This window comes from Oryctolagus cuniculus, chromosome 15, assembly GCF_051225735.1.
Source record: "Oryctolagus cuniculus isolate XC-2025 breed Fujian yellow rabbit chromosome 15, ASM5122573v1, whole genome shotgun sequence".
Classification (NCBI taxonomy): Eukaryota; Metazoa; Chordata; class Mammalia; order Lagomorpha; family Leporidae; genus Oryctolagus; species Oryctolagus cuniculus.
This window is the reverse complement of record NC_142881.1, coordinates 47,053,639-47,071,501: the sequence shown is the minus strand read 5'-3', so window position 1 is coordinate 47,071,501 and position 17,863 is coordinate 47,053,639. Positions and strand designations below refer to the sequence as shown.

General features: G+C 37.0%; 1 protein-coding gene across 5 annotated transcripts in view; it reads left to right on the top strand.

Moving 5' to 3' along the window:
* PCDH15 (protocadherin related 15) overlaps window positions 1-17,863 on the top strand; it is a 1,661,037-nt gene that overhangs the window by 903,345 nt on the left and 739,829 nt on the right. For all 5 annotated transcript variants that reach the window (XM_089314076.1, XM_089314072.1, XM_089314075.1 and 2 more), the window contains one exon: window positions 9,061-9,179. In XM_089314076.1, the coding sequence (XP_089170202.1) occupies window positions 9,089-9,179 (91 nt within the window). In that variant the 5' untranslated portion in view covers window positions 9,061-9,088. The remainder of the gene's footprint in view (window positions 1-9,060; window positions 9,180-17,863) is intronic.

Genomic DNA, 17,863 nt, shown 5'->3' with positions numbered 1-17,863 from the left:
GAAAGAGAGACAGAGAGAAAGGTCCTCCTTCTGTTGGTTCACCCCCCAAATGGCCGCTACGGCCGGCGCGCTATGCCAATCTGAAGCCAGGAACCAGGTGCTTCCTCCTGGTCTCCCATGGGGCAGGGCCCAAGCACCTGGGCCATCCTCCACTGCCTTCCCGGGCCACAGCAGAGAGCTGGGCTGGAAGAGGAGCACCCAGTACAAAATCCGGCGCCCCGACCAGGATTAGAACCAGGGGTGCCAGCGCCACAGGCAGAGGATTAGCCTAGTGAGCCGTGGCGCTGGCCAACATAATAGTTAATTCTTAAAAACATTTTCAGGCTCAGTTCAATGTTGTAATTTACAACCATCTAGTTATTCAAGATATTTTAAATCTTTATATCCCTTTTTTAGTCTTTTGGTTGCATACACACTATATTAGATACATTTATATATTTATGTATTATGAATGCTTTTCTAGTCTGTAGAGAAATATCCGCTTACTAGAATTTTTGTACAGCAAATTCCACACAACATTTCATTAAAATCTAGTCTGAGAAAGAGCGCAGTGACCTTGATGGGCTTGTAGCATAAATGAAGGGCTTACATGGCTGTTACATAATTACCTATTTTTCTAAGTCAAATTATTCATCTTCACGCTTTTGCCAGTTGACAAGACTGATCACTTCCTTATTCTGTTTTGTAAAATAAAGGATTACAGCTTCAAATAATTGCATCAAAACCGAGCTTGGAAATATTTATAAAATGCTTATTTTTCTGAGCGTCTTTCCCTGATAGACTAATATTTTAGTACTATATTTGAGATGATGTTTTTGTGAATGTCCTAGACTATACATTCTACATATAATTTCTTATCACAAATAATAAAAATGAAAATGAAGTTTAAACAGACCAATCTACTGTTTGATTATGAAAGTTAGTAAATTATGTTTCAAGATTTTAATAATAGTAGCATCTACCTTACTCAAAATATTCCTCTTTATTTTTAAATATTTGTTTATTTGAAAGGAATATTTACAGAGGAGAGACAAGGAGAGACAGGTCTTCCATCTACTGGTTTACTCCCCAAATGGCCATACCGCCAGGGCTGTGCCAAGCCAATGCCACAAGCCAAGAGCTTCTTCTGGGTCTCCCAGCTGGGTGGAATGGGTACAAACACTTGTGCCATCTTCCTCTGTTTTTCCCAGGCCATTGGTAAAGAGCTGGATAGGAAGTGGTGCAACAGGGACAGGTTTAGGTGTCCAAATGGGATGCTGGCATGGAAGGTGGCAGCTTTACTTGTAGACCACAACACAGGCACAAAAACACCTTCATCTTTTGCCTCATTTTTTATAAGCACCAAATGTACAGATTTAGTTCTTGACAGAATTTTATAAGTTTAAATTATAAGAAATGAAAATATTCCAGGTCAATGTGTTGAGAACATAAGGTTAAAATAACCATTACAGGGGTTGACATTGTGGTGCAGCAGGTTAAACCACAGCTTTGGACCCCTGCAGCCATTATTGAAGTGCTTGGTTGTTCCAGTTGCTACATTTAGAATTCAGTCTCTTGCAAATACACCTGGAAGGCAGCAGGTGATGGTAGAAACACCTGGGTTCCTACCACCTATGTGGGAGACCCAATTGGAATTCTTGGCTGATGGCTTCAGCCAGCCAGGACTGCTGGTGGTTGTTAGGAAAGTGAATCAGTGTGTAGAGAATCTCTTTTTCACTGTCTTTGCCTTTCTCTCACTGTGACACCTTTCCTTTCAAATAAATAATTTTCTGAAAACACTACAAAGCTGATTAAAAATTATGCATGTAGTATGTAACTTCTGCATGTGCATTCATGTATTATACAACTTTAAGACCCCTACTTAGCCTACATACAATGTGAAATGCAAAGTCTAGAAAATGTATTATCTCTGAATGCATTAGAATAAGAAGAGGGGCAATGGGAGATGAATGTAGTTTCATTCACTCTATTTTTACTCTCATAAAAAATATAAATAAATCAAGTGAAAGATGATCCCAGTGTTTATTCATAGTACACATTTAAATAGAATATGCATTTATTTCTTAACATAAATTGTATGTATACATATGTAAAGTTGTAGATAAAATGTATATATAATTATGTATCAGTGAAGTATATTTCCCTGTGAATAAATAATATAAGTATTTATAAAGCATATGAAGGCAAAAATAGAAAGTGATCTAGAAAGCATGAATGTATCTAAAAGAATCTCTGAAGTGTTCTTTTCCTAGAGTTTCCATAATAACATATTTAAAAAGATTATTTTTCATGCCATGTTTAAGATAGATAATTATTCTGTGAGGCAGTGAAGTCATTATTGATGTTACCAACTATGCTGAAATAGAAGTGACGTTTCCAGCCACTGAGATAAACACATTCATATTTACTGCTATAAGATATGGTGACTGAAAAACCTCATATTTTCTTTTTTTAAAAAAGATTTATTTTATTTATTTGAAATGCAGAGTTACAGAGAGAGGGGGAGACAGAGAGAGAGGTCTTCCATCTGTTGGTTCACTCCCCAGGTGGCTGCAATGGCCAGAGCTATGCGGATCCAAAGCCAGGAGCCAGAAGCTTCTTCCGGGTCTCCCACATGGGTGCAGGGGCCCAAGGACCTTGGCCATCTTCAATGCTATCCCAGGCCATAGCAGAGAGCTGAATCGGAAGTGGAGCAGCTGAGACTTGAATTGGCACCCATATGGGATGTCAGCACTTCAGGTCAGGGCTTTAACCCACTGGGCCACAAAGCCAACCACCTCATATTTTCAATTAGATAGTTCTGGTTACATTGAAATGAAGTTTGGTCTATTCTGGAATGTCAGTTTCATATGTTTCTCCCAAGGAATAGGGAATGGAGATATGTATTATCTTGATTGCTCAATCTGGAATTTGGTGGGTATCAGTGGTGTCAGGATTATGACTACACAATTGTGGAAGGGCAGGCTGAACAGGTACTGACACTTCACTGTAGGACCCCAGCTTGTTTCCTGATGCAATGCTAGCATGAGATTTTTCCATCACAATGCTGACAGTGTTTTCCAAACCTGGACCTCTCAAGAAAATTGATATAAAAATATTTTATTTATTTGAGAGGTAGAATTACAGATAGAGGACTGTCTTCTATCCTCTTGATCACTCCCCAAACGGTTGCAGTGTCTGAAGCTGGGCAGATCCAAATCCAGGAGCCAGGAGCTTCTTCTGGGTCTCCCACATGGGTGCAGGGGCCCAAGTGCTTGGATCATCTTCTACAGTCTTCCCAGGCCATAGCAGAGAGCTAGATTGGAAGAGGAACCTGTGCTGCAGGTGGAGGCTTAGCCTACTACGCCACAGTGCCGGCCCTCAGTAATTTTTTTTAAATATAGCAGGCAGGTAGGTAAAAAGAGACTAAATAAACACATTAATTTTACAAAAATGTGTGCAAGGGAAAATGGTTGTGGTGTCAGCCTTGGCTGCTTTAATGATGTGTTACACAACCATCCCTAATGCAGGGATGCATGTGTAGAGAGAAGAGCTTTGTGCATCGCCTGCCACTGGATTTATACCTGAAAGTGAAAGGGAGTCAAAGGGAGTGAAATACCTTTATTTTCCTTCCAAGAGATGCACAGAAATCTGTACTCAAGGGCAAAAGATATCATCAAGGGTGCTCTCAGCCAGGGTTGTTGAAATCGCTCTGCTTTCATTGTAAATTTCTCCTTCAGTTTTGTTATCAGAAATCATGTTAGTTTTTTGTGCAATCTTATTTCATTTATTGAATCAGAATTAAGTATAAATCACTACAAATTTTTGAAAATGCTAGCTAGTAGTTTCACATAATTTACTACATTATAAAACATGTTATATATTTTATTTGTATTTACTGTTTATTTCACTGGAATATAAAAACTATGATAATAGAGAAGTGAGTCTGTTTTGTTCCCTGATTTTTTCCAGCTGCCTAGAAAATTGAGTGGTTCACAGTGGACACTATATTTGTCTCTGTTGAATAAATGAGTTTTTGCAGACCCTGAGTACAGAGAAAGGAATATGAGCTTTATCTTATAAGGAATGAAAGTGAAGTGAACTTAAAAATTAGTATATTGGGTCCAGCGCTTTGGCATAGTCGGTAAAGCCGCTGCCTGCAGTGCTGGCTTCCCATATGGCCACTAGTTCAAATCCTGGCTGCTCCACTCTGATCCAGCTCTCTGCTATGGCCCGGGAGGGCAGTAGAAGATGGCGCAAGTCCTTGGGCTGCTGGACCTGTGTAGCAGACCCAGAGAAAGCTCCTTGCTCCTGGCTTCAGATTGGCCCAGCTCCTGCCGTTGCAGCCATTTAGAGAGTGAACCAGCAAATGAAAGACCTTTTTCTCTCTCTCTTCTTCTCTGTAACTCTACCTTTCAAATAAATAAAATAATAAATAAATAGATAATTAAATTTGCAGGGTCAAATGTGCCTTCCAGGTGCTTTGTAGTAGTTTATAAAAAAAAATCAGCATATTGTGTCTTGAGTACTAATAATGATATATCCTTACAAACAAAGATGAAGTTCAAAATACTTACAGGTAAGATTATCACATAATTGAGAAGCCAACATTTTCTCCAATATTTTGACATCAAAATAGTACAGAATTTTCAAATTACTATTGCAAAACCATATTTATTATATCACATTACCTCGTAAAAACAAGTATGGTCAACTTATTTACGAGTCATCCACGTTCCTTCAAAATGAGTATGCTTTAGATTTGTTTGAGCCTAAAACACCTAAAACCACTTGTCATGGAGTTCTAGAGGAAGACATTTGTACTTTGACAAGGGTTTGAATGGGATTTATGATGGAGGTGCAATACTGCATTACAGATATCACTTAATAGGCCTTTTGTTTACCTACAATCATTTAGCAAGATCTGTGTTTCAAATCCTATATGGCATTTTCTTACATTTCTAGAGATTGTAAAACTAGCAAAGGAAAGTCTCTTGCCTGAAGCATTTTATCTGATCTAACTTATTTGATCACAGAAGTTCCACTGTAAAGTAAGCTGCCAATTTATTCATTCCATGAACGTTCTCTACCTGCTGAGCCTTATAGTCTTTTTATTTAAATATTTATTGTAATTTTTTGAAAAAGTTACAGAGAGAGTTAGAGACAGCAACAGAGAGAGAGAGATGTCTTTCAGCCGCTGGTTCACTCCCCAATTGGCCACAATGGCTGGAGCTGAGCCAATCCAAAGCCAGGAGCAAGGAGCTTCTTCCAGGTTTCCCATGTGGGTACAGGGCCCAAGGACCTGGGCCATCTTCTACTGCTTTCTCAGGCCATAGTAGAGAACTGGATCAGAAATGGAGCAGCTGGGACTCCAACCAGCACCCATATGGGATGGGCAGGCTGGGGCTTTAACCCACTGTGCCACAGCGCCAGCCCCTGTACCTGTGGTCTTGATTAGAGCAACACATCCGCTTTCTTGGACATAGCTTCACTTAGAAACCTTAGTTCTCTTATTAACTCAATATGTGTTCTGTATTTTGAGTGCCACTTTTTAATGGTGACTACATACTCTGGGTTTCCATGAGAATTAAGTCAACTTAGGTGGTTAAAATTACTTTTTGAAACAAAGCAAATATACATGAAGCAGTAAAAAAAAAAGTTACAGAAGCTATCATCTTCTTATTATTCAAAAACAAATAAGTTATCATATTCCCCAGAATTATCTTAATTAGTCAGGTAGTAAGCATTATATGTACCCTAAATAGTTTTTAGCCAAGTTTTTTATTGTGATGTTTTCCAAAGTACAATGATCCACTAATAAAAATGTCTAAGATTACTCATTCAAAAGTTCTATTTCTGGAGGGATAGTACCACAGTGGCAGCAATGATTTTGAAATTATGGTCCGTAGGGTTGTTTTCCATCTTGAAGGCTGTTAAATGAAACGAAATTGGTTTGAGTTATAAATGAAACAAAGCAGTGTCATTTGTGAGAGCATAAAACTCAAAACCAGCCAGTCAGCGGGAAATCAGGTTGGGAAATTACATAGCCACATAGGAACACAAGTGTGTACATTGTCCTTTGCTCACAGGCTACTTTTCCTTTAAAACATTTTTAATAAATATTTTTTGAACTGATTTCTGTTCATATTTTCACTCTCTTTTTTGTTTCCTAATGTTGTCATATTTGACAGAGAAAACATGGAGCTGACTGTGCATGTTGGTAGGGTTATAGCCCTTTGGAGATGGGAATGGAGTATTAAGCCCTTATCGTTTAAGTGGGGGAATGCAGCGGGCCATTCTAGGCCTGCACGGTGCTGAGCACCATCGGAGCCATGTGTTCTCTGGGAAATTCCCTCTCCTTGTCTCGGATGGAATGGGCAAATGTTTCAAGTTCACAAACTGTGGACCCTGTTCCACCACTCTCCAGTTTGAAATGTTGAGCTAGGGACTTTCCCTTTGTGGGGTTACACTTTCCTCCATAAAATGGGGACAATAATATTTACCTTAGAGGTCTTGCTAAGACAAATTGAGGAGATATTTATTTATTAAATTTTTATGAATATAAAGAGAACAGATTTCATGTATTTCAAAGATGCATTCCAAATAGATAACTGAACTTCCCTCCTCCCCTCACTCCCTCCCTCAAGTTCCCTCCTTATTTTTCCTCTTTTGTTCTTCAATTTTCACAAAAACTTGATTTAAGTTTACTTTATAATCACAGGCTTAGTGCACACTAACCCTAATATTCAACAGATAAAAAGTAGAAAGACCACTGTTCCACAGGAGTATAGACAAGGGCTGTAGATAATAATCAAATCATAAGATTATTTTAGTACTTATAAGAATCCACAGCTGCTGAGTTAAAAATACTCAAAGTGTTTTCCACAGAGTACTCACTCAACTTAAGATGCTGATCTAAGCATATATTTATACTCATTTCACTGTTTAATGCTCAGAATAATCTTACAACGTAGACAGTATCTAAAGTCCATCTTAATGATTCAGAATGTGAGAAACAGATGGTGTTGAATTTTTAAGTTTTAAAACTACTACATTGATGAACTTGAAACATAAGAAGCCACTATCTTATCCCTTGTTCTACATAACCACCAGTACTGGCCAAGTTTATTGTCTTTTTTTCTTACAGGGAAGTACGGTTTGTTAGGTTCTCTTGGCATCCAATGCTAGACTCTTCTTTGTGCATAGAAGATATGAGAGCTAGAGCTAAATATGTTGTGAAAAAAAAAATGTGGGAGAACCAGATACCCAGAAGGCTCCCTTTACCCTTTATGTAAAGAAACAAAAAGGGAATATATTTCGTATTAAAATGTGAATGACTAGGTAATGATCTTTAAATTGAAGAAGTATGTATCTTTTCAGCAAACAAACAAACAAAAAAACTTGGGGCTTTTAATATCATTTTGAGATAATATATATGTTACTGTAAAATAAAAATTTTAAAATACCCAAAAATAAACAAAATTGGATGAAATAAAATGTAGATAACAGCAGGATTTAAATAGTTCATTTGTATCCTCTAATGAACCTATGCACGCATTGTCCAGTGAAGAGAATCCTGGGCAGAAGTAGGAAACTGGAAGACCTCAGACAATGAAATGACCTGCCAAAAGCATTTAGTCTTATAAAGAGGATTTCACAATCATCTAAACATTGGGCAATCACAGAAAATTTGGATTTCGGCCTCTTCCTGGAACACAGGCAGACCTGGTGGTACTGGTTTGCATTGCCACATGATAATCATTGACAGAAGTTGAACACCAGCTGGTCTCATTAGGCAAGCCCTGTGCTCTGGTTTCCCAAGGCCTCCACCATCCTCATTGTCTCTGCAGACTCACCCCCTTGTTTCCTTTGTCTGCTTGTCATCCGTGGACATTTGAGTTTGGAACCTCTGAATTAGCGAAACACAGTTCCCATCCCATTACCGTTACCATTCTGCCTGATTGGTAATCAGGGGTGTTTGAGCAATTTTGTGTGAATGATTTTTTCAATTTGAAATTGAGCACATCATTCTTTCAGTAAGACTTTCTGGCATGCTTACTGTCTGCTGACTTCTCAATCAGTTTGCTTTTTATTTATTTTTTACTTTTTTTTTTTTTTCAGTTACTAAGAGGTTGCAATGTAAAACAAAGGAATTGAAATGAGATTCTTCCAAATCCTTAGAGAGACAGATGTGGTAGAAATTGATAGCTTATCCTTAGTCTTCCTTGGTATAGTTACTACCTTATCGTGCTATTAGTATGAAATTACTTTTCAAAAAAAGATTTATTTATTTGTTTGTAAGTCAAAGTGAGAGATAGGGACAGAGAGAAACAGAGAGAAAGATCTTCCATCTGTGGTTCAGTCCTCAAACGGCAGTAACAATTGGTCTGGGCTGGGTTGACGCGAGGAGCCAGGAGCTTCTTCTGGGTTTCCCATGGGGGTGCAGGGGCCCAAGCATTTGGGCCATCCCTAGGTGCTTTTGCAGGCACATTAGCATTCAGCTGGACTGAAGGTGGAGCAACCAGGACACGAACCACAACGTATATGGGATTCCAGCATTCCAGGCAGCGGCTTTACTCACTGTGCCACAATGCTGGCCCAGAAATTATGTTTTTAATGATTTTTTTATATATAGTTCTGTAAGACAAATTTCCATTTAAACACTTGTGTGGAATATTAACTGGTTTACCACCTTTAATTTTTGTAGAGCAATTGATACTTCACAGTTGAATGATGATATAGAGAAGTTAAACTCTGTAATGTAAACTGATGAATATTGGGTTTACCCACAAGATCTTCATTTTAAAGACCATATACTTTGATATAAACAATATGTTCCCTTCTTGCTTGTAAATTAAAAAGCAGAAAAAGATGCTTTTCCTTAGAGATTGCTTGACTGCAAAATCATGCTGATGAAGAGTTCCAGTGCATTAAACAAGTGAGGTGCTTTGTTAATAGATGGAGAGGCACAGGTAATTAACTGTGAAGTCGTTAAGGCCTTTCTGTGATGTGACAGTTGTGTTTACCTATAATAGATTAATGAACATGTCAAATGTTTCTTTCTCCCTCTTGTTATTTCAGATCATCCTTGAGTGGATTTTGACAGAAGATGTTTCAACAGTTTTGTCTCTGGAAACGTTTGGCTTCAGCGTTCATTCTTGGCTGTCTCTTCCCAATCTGTGTGGGCCAGTATGATGATGGTAAGGCTGGTTTAGTTTGACCTTTAGAGCTAGCCCAGAGTTTCTGTTATTGAATTGAAAATGAAGCACACTACAGGAATGAATAATGCTAATTTGTATTTCTTGTTTAAAGGTTAGTAGTTCTGCACGGTGGTTTAACTTAACTACAGCAAGCTTACAAAAGTGATAGTAGGTGTACTTTGTTTCTCAGTAACGATCACAGTATAGTCAAAGATCTGAGGCAAGACTTCCGTTTGAACTCTCTCACTAAGAGAACGCTTAGAAGCTTTGAAAAATATTAAATTCTGTTTAATAACTCTTGAATAAATAAAAACATTTAAAATAAAGTCACCAGGGGTTGTCATTTTGGCACAGTGAGTTTAGCAGCTTCTTGTGATACCTGAATTCTTAGCAGAGTGGGTGCTACAAGTTCTGGCTCCTCTGCTTCCTATGCAACTTTCCAGTAAAGCATCCTGCGAGGTAGAAGATGATGTGTCAAGTGCTTGGTTCCCTGACATCACTGTGGGAGATCCAGATGATGTTCCTAGTTCCTGACTTTGGTCTGGACAGGCCCTGGCTGTTGAAGACATTTGGGGAATGAGCCAGTGGATGGAAAATCAATCTCATTCTCTATCTTTCCTTCAAATGATGAAACTTTAAAATTAAATAAATCTATAGATAATAAAGCTAGCAATACAAATGCCAAAAATTCCCATTACTCTAGAGTTTAATGTATTCTGTACAGTTTTATTTAGAAAGTGTTAAAACAGTGTAAAAGAATCAGTATCTTGCTTATTAAGTCATTCCCTAATAGTAACTCAGACACTTTAGAAAGATGCTTTTGTCTTCAGGCTTCTTATCATCCTTACAATGCATTAATGTCTATAGTAGCCCAAATATGCCTGTCTTAGATATTTCAATATTTTGATATGTTATAATACAATTTAATATACCCATTTCTATCATCTCTCAATATATCTATCATCTACCTAAGCTTAATATAATTAAAAATGTATAAAATTTCCAACCTAGAAATTTAGTATTCAAGAAAATGTGGTTTCACTCCTTTTTTAAAAAAATATTTTATTTATTTATTTGAGAGGTAGAGTTACAGACAGTGAGAAGGAGAGACAGAGAGAAAGATCTTCCGTCTATTGGTTCACTCCCTAAATGGCCGCAATGGCCAGAGCTTCGCCAATCCGAAGCCAGGAGCCAGGTGCTTCTTTTAGGTCTCCCATGTGGGTGCAGGGGCCCAAGAACTTGGGTCATCTTCTGCTTTCCCAGTCCATAGCAGAGATTTGGATTGGAAGAGGAGCAGCCGGGACTAGAACCAGTGCTCATATGGGATGCTGGCGCTGCAGGCAGAAGATTAACCTACTGTGCCATGGCACTGCCCTCTCACTTTTTTTTAACTTTTCAATGTTTTTACTTAAAATCTATTCAACATTCATGGCACACACAGCAACTATTTGCTCCCCTTCCTCACCTCTGTACCCTGTTCTCTAGTTACTCTGAATGGCATCAAAGAATGTGAATTTCTTTTGTGAAATGCTTGGCTAAACTGATTATTCTAAAAATAGACACGTTCATATGACTTGACAAAATAGTATTCAACTTTTACAGATACAAAGTCATTCTCAATCCTCAGTGATCTGAGGGAGATAGAGCTCTTTTGGGATTTGTAGAATACTTCAAAATAATAACAATTTTCAAAAAGTTGCTAGCTTAATCCTTTGAACAGTCCTGCTAATTAGCAGTGTCTACTTCAAGTTCTTCTGACTTTGATGTTTACGCCTTTATCATTCCTGGATATTGTATATATCCAGTCTAGAAAATTGAACAGTAATAAAAAAAATAGTGTTGCAGAAAGTATCATGCATTTGCTGAGAATCTAATGTTTTAATAATTTCCCTATTTTTTTTCAACCTGCTGCTTTAAAGCAATGGATTTTTTTAAAGCTTCAATTTATATTAAACGATTGTGTTTTATGGGCTGGTGCTGTGGTGCAGCAGGATAAGCTGCCTCCTTTAGCAGTAGCAGCCTATATGGGTGCTAATTTGAGTCACTCCGCTTCTGATCCAGCTCCCTGTTAGTGCACCCAAGAAAGGAGCAGAGAATGGCTCAAATGCTTGGGCCCCTGCACCCGTTGAGAATACCTTAAAGAAGCTCCTGGCTTCGTTCTGGCCCAGCTGTGGTGGATGCGGCCATTTGGGTAGTGAACTCTCTGTAACTCTGCCTTTCAAGTTAAATAAATAAATCTTTAAAAAATAATAGCATTTTAGAGGAGCCAGTGGTGGCATCACAGGTTAAGCTGTGGCTTGTGAGATGCCTACATTCCACATTAGAGTGCTAGTTCAAGTTCTGGCTGCTCCATTTCCAATCCTGCTCCTTAGTAATGAATCTGGGAAAGAGCAGATGATGCCTGCAGAGCTTTGTTCCCTGCCACCCGTACAGTAGACCAGGATGGAGTTTCTCGCTCTGGCTTTGGAATCACCCAGTCCTAACTCTTGTGAACATTTGGGGAGTTAACCAGTGAATGAAAGATTTGTCTGTCTGCCTGTCTCTCTCTGCTTTTACTGTGGATAAAAACAAATAAACCTACATTAAAAATGAATTATATGATGCTCAATACCGCAGTTACAATTTTCTTTTTCCTTTTTTTTTTTTTTTTTTTTTTTTACAATTACTTTTTTCTATAGATTGGGCATTGGGTGCACTGGATAAGAGGCCACTTGGGAAATTTGCATCCTCTGTGAGAGCCCCAGGATTTGAGTCGCAGCTCTGTTTTTCATTTCAACTTTCTGCTAATATGCACCAGGGGAGGGAGCAAGTGATGGCTCAGCTACCATCCATGAGGGAGACTGGATTAGTTCCATAATCTTGACTTTAGCTTGGCCCAGCCTAGACTATTGCCAGCATTTGGGGAGTGAACCAGCAGACAGAAAATCTCTTTCCCTCTCTGTCTCTCTGTCTTGAAAATAAGTAAAATTAAAACTAATTTTTTAAAAATTAATTTTATTTTAAATTGTGCTCCAGAAGTATATGACAAGTCAGTGTGTTGGTATTTCTCTTTGTCATAAAGCATTTTATTTTTATTCATATTTAAGATTCACATTGAGAATTTCCTATCATTTCATACCTAAGATATCCATCAGCCAAGTACATTTTACCAATGAAATTTCTGTTGAAAGAGGAAATCACTCCTGGTTCAATCTCTAATGCAACTGGTTTCCTTCCTAAGTTCATTAATGCTCTGGGGCTTTTATAGATGTCCTTGCATAGCTCCAGTGTAAGATTATTAGACCATAATTGGTCATTGAATGGCCAACTTCCAGAAGCACTGCTAACTGGACATTCACACCAGATAGTGAACAGTGGGGTTGACCCTTAAAGAACTGCCCTAAATCCTTCTTAACCCTTAATGCCTCAATTCACAGAACAATGGGCAGTATGGAGAATGTGGCAGATAAAACTGATTTTACAGCATTTTCTATAGCTGTAAATTCTATATTATCTTAGCTGTGTGTGCCTTTTTGTATTTTTTTCATACTTGTCTCCTTCAATGTGCCCTAGAAGTAATAACACATTGTGTTTCCTAAGGTCTCCCCTTCCCTTGGCCCACCAGGACTTAAGTTCTTTCAGAACGCCTTCATTTAGGGACACTTTGATACTAGTTTTATACAGCTGTTCAGTTATGTCACTGAAAATGGTTTTCATAGTTCCCTTGTTTTAAAATCCATGTAAATTGTAAGTCCATACTACACCAAGATGAAATCAGACCTAGGCAAATCATGGCTAACAAAAAAGAGAACTAAACTGGAATATGTGATATGACTACATTGATACATTTTCTAGTTCAAATGCTTGGGTGTACAGAAGTCTGACTGAGTTGAAGGAAGATGGTGATGATGAGTAGGAGCAGCAGAAATATGGGAGAGAAAGTGAAAAACATGCTTGTCATAATGAATGCACTAATTGCATTTGCCGATTATGATAGTTAAAATGGATTTACATACATGGTAATGAAGGAGACAATTGTTAAATTATCCTATTAAAAACAGCTTGAGTTTTTATTTAATCTAAAGGAATACTATCCCTCTACACTTACATTTTAGAGTAGTTCCTAATGTTTTTCCATGCATTTTCTTATTTAAGCATAAGGGAGCTAGAAAGGAGACGACTAGATGCTGTTTACTTAATACATATTTTCTTCTGATATGGAATATTATAATATTATCCAGATGAAATTGATTCTTTTTTTAAAAAAGATTTATTTGTTTAATTGAAAGGCAAGATTATAAGCAGAAAGGAAGAGAGAGACAAAGAGATCTTCCATCCAAAATGGAAGACATGGCCACAAAAAGCCTGGGCTAGACTGAAACCAGGATCCTGGAGCTCCCTCTGCATTTCACACTGGATAGCAGAGGACTTAGTACTCAGACCATCTTCTGCTGCTTTTCATCCTGTGAAATTGCATCTAGGAAAAATATATTATATGTTTTGAGTTTGAATCCCCATGATTGAATAAGGAAAAGAGAATGATGAGAAGAAATCAGTAGGTTTTATTTTTATTATTAATATTTTTCTTCTACATTTTCACATACTCTGTTTGAATATGTGTTATTGACAAAATATTAAAACATACTCACAACATGAGGGAATTTGAGTCCAAAAATGAAAGTATTTTTAATGGGATGTGTGCTAGTTAGAGTGTGAATATGTGTATATATTGTGTTTGCGTATATTTGAGATAGCCAGATAGGTAGACATACATACAGACAGACAGACAGAAACTTCCATCCACTGGTTCATTCCTCCAGTACTCACAGTGGATAAGATGAGGTCAGGCCAAGTCCAGGAGCCAGGAACTTGCTGCATGTATCTCATATGAATGGCAAGAGTTGTCACCCCTGATTCTCAGGGTCTGCATTAGCAGGATGCTGCAGTCCAGTGCCAAAGCTAGACGTTGAACCCATATTCTCTGATCTGGCAAGAGGCATCTGAACCAGCAAAGTAACTGCTGGGGTGAGTGCCTGTGCCACATACACATCAGTTAGGAATATAACCTTTTCCTGAGTTCTGACACACTGTAAGTGCCTGGACGCATCATTTTTATCTGTACATCCAGCAAAGGTCCTGAAGAAGATTACTACTAACCTATACAAATTAAACTTAGAAAATACTTATTTAGTCACAACACAGATGATTTCATTATCAAGAAAAATAATGACCCAATGCACCAAAATTGTGTTTTTGAGTAAGATATTGCCCTCCTTTATATTTTTAAGAAGACATGGTTGAATAAACATAATAATATTGCAAAGGAAGTTAAAGTATCTGAATAGTTTGTATCCAGGCTATCACAGACTGTGACATAACGCATTGTTACAACAATTCTCCAGTCTCATGGACTGTGATACTCTAATTCGTGGGAAACACTCTCTCCCCTGAATCAACAGAAATGTTTGTAAAAGTCCTTGTTCTTTGAATCCCTATTTCTAAGATTAATGTAGAATATTTCCTCTTGTTCACATTTGCTTTCTGTGAATATAGTATAATGTCATGGCTTAATTTGAGTGTATTTTATTTATAAGAATAAATATGATTGTTTTAGAACATAATTAAGTAATTTTCAATGAATTTGGTTGTTCCCGAAACTTCTTAATTGCTCCTTTAAATAGGACTCATTAAAGCAGTATAAATATAGAATATACATATTTAATCATATATATAAGGTTTTTGAATACAGTATATAATGCATAGCTAAAAACATTTTAGACAAAATAAAATCATGCATAGATCACACTGTTGTGCAATTTTTTTAACCATGACATATTTTAAATGTCTTTCCATGTCTGCCTTTTCACTTACTCTATTGCATAGTATGTTCTTTATTTTGATAGGTAAAATTTAAGTTTTTAGAGTAACTGTGTTGCTTTCTCTGCATGATAATAATCCTGAATATTTGCATTTCTTTGGGTGTTTTACAAGCTAATATATATAGTCAATATTACTTACTAACTGTTTCATTTAGAATGTAATGGCAAAAAAAGAACATTAGTACTTTCAATACTGACTCCTGTACAATTTTCCTATACAATCTCAATTTCATCTCCAGATTCAATTTGGCTGTATCATTTTTATAGCTTACCCACATTTACCTTTCTAGTCTCATTTTTTTTCTGAAAATGAATAATCTTATGATGCCTTCTATCCCAAAACAGATATAGAGTAAAGGTTTTAAAGCATATACCTTTCTTATTTTAGCAACAATATCACAGTAATCACATTCAAAAATACTGTTGGTGAGCATTTATTCGAGTGGTCAAGATGCCCACATCCCACATTGGAATCAGTTCCCAGTTCAACTCCTGACTCTTGCTTCCTGCTAAGGCAGACCCTTGAAAGCAGCAGTGATTGCTCAAGGATGTGGATTACTGTCACCCTTGTAAGGGACCTGGACTGAGTTCCTGGCTCTCACCTTTGTCTCTTCTTCAACCACTGTGGGAATTTGGGAAGCGAATCAGTGGTTGGAAGCTCTGCCTATTTGTCTGTTTCCCTTGCAAATTAAAAATATTAATTATAAAATCTATAATCTCTAATTTCTGATCTTAAACCTACAAAGATGAATTCAATAGTTTTTGTGTAGTCAAGTAATAGAATCTCAATATCTGTGTCCTAGAAGGCAATAGACCGAGAAATTTAAAAAAAATAGAGCTCTGATAAATATAAGAACATTTATCATACTTATGAAATTCTCTTTGATCTCTCTCTCTTGCTCTCCTTCACACACACACACACACACTCACACAGAAGTATTTCTCTGATGAGTTAGAATACTCTGATATTGACATTTCAGACGCTCTCATTTGTCCTGTTGAAGCAGGAGAAAGGAACACAAGGTCTAGCTGTGTCTAACCAATGCAGATAAAGTTAGCAATAACTGGTAAGGTAGATGCTTCCTTTGTAGCTCTAATAATGTGAAAAATTTTAAGCCAATGAAAAGTAAAATGTTCACATCCATCCTGATCAGAAGAAAAGGCAGAATTCATTTTAAATGTTCTTGATAGAAATTGAATTTGAGCAAAAATGTAAATATAATCTGACTTGGCTCTGAGTCATCAGTGACTCACGCTCTTAATAGAGTTGCTTTTCTTAGTTGGGTCTTTTCCTCTCAAATCTCTATGTCTGGTACCACCACTTCTTCAATTCCTTTTTAAGCTCTGCAATTTGGATTTTCTCACAACTCTACTAAAATTGCACTCTCTAAGATCTCCAATCACTACTTCCTTGGGCAAATCCTGTAATTTTCTGGCATTTCAGCAAATGGCATTATTGATCCACCTTTCCTGCATCTTTCCTTCTCGCAGAGAATCAGTGCTGACCTTTTCTAAGTGACTGCATATTGGACTTGACCAGTCCATCTGCTGGTGAATATTCTATCTTTTCCTCCTCTGTGATCTTGAAATCCCCTCCTACCATTTATATTTTATAAGGTACCATATTCTGTAGTAAACCAATCTGTATGATATGTAGCAATTATACAAAATCCTGTCATTTTCTAGTCTGTGAATACCAAGCCATGAGAAAAATAGTAGAGGAATAAAAACAGGGAAGTCCTTGCAATCTACTTTAATAGTGAGAGAGATGATCAATAGGATGTGATTTTTGAAATAATAGAATTTTAAACAGCTTATATGTTTTTGGGAGAATTTAAATAGAAAATCTGCTGAAGAATTTAGAATGAAGATAGTCAGAAAATATCTACAGGAAGAATATTAAGTTTTCAAGTATTGGAATTTGAGAAGCAAATGGGTCATTCAGAGCACTGTAAAGAATATACAGTTGCCATTCTGAATTAAGAAGTAGCCCCATGAAGCATTATTTCATGGATGCTATGCCATTTCTTGAAACAGGTAATGTTACATAGTAAAGTATCCAAAATCATTTTTATACCTTTTGTGAGCATCATAACTTTTTCTAAAAGTATACAATAGCAGAAGTTGTTACCTAAGATATTTTAAAATGTTTAATATACATACAAAGTGACACATTCATTAGCTACCATGTGATGATTTGATATACGTGTACATTTTATGATGTCCAATAGATGTCAATGCTCAAAGTAATAATATTCTTTATGGTAAAAGCATCCTGAGTCCTATCTCCTAGTTGTTTTTTAATAGAGCAATACACAGTAGAGTAATTAAAATGTTTATTTGTCCATCACCTAAATTTTATAACTCTCAGAAGCAGCTATCATCATATTCTTATATGTCTACCCCAACTTTTGAGGAACAATGTGATATAGTGATTAAAAGTACACACTCAGAGCCAGACAGCCTATTTGTGAATTTTTCTCCAAAACTCTGTAAATATATAGCTGTAGCTAACTACTTAATCTCTTCCTATTCAAGTTTACTTGTCTGGACTGTGTGACTAGTGAGAGTATTTACCTTCTAGGAAGGAGTACTGTGAGTATACGTGATCTAATATGAGGGGCTTCAATAAATAATGGTGATATTGAATACTCTGCTAGCCTAATCATCTGAGGTAACTTCTTGGGGATGAGCTTCTCTAGACATATATGGAATGAAATTCAAGTTTTTTAATTTCCCTAATCTTTCCTTATCTATAAAACCTGTATATTGGAGGCAATGAAACTACTTATCCAATGGGATTTCCTGATATCTCTGAAGGTGAAA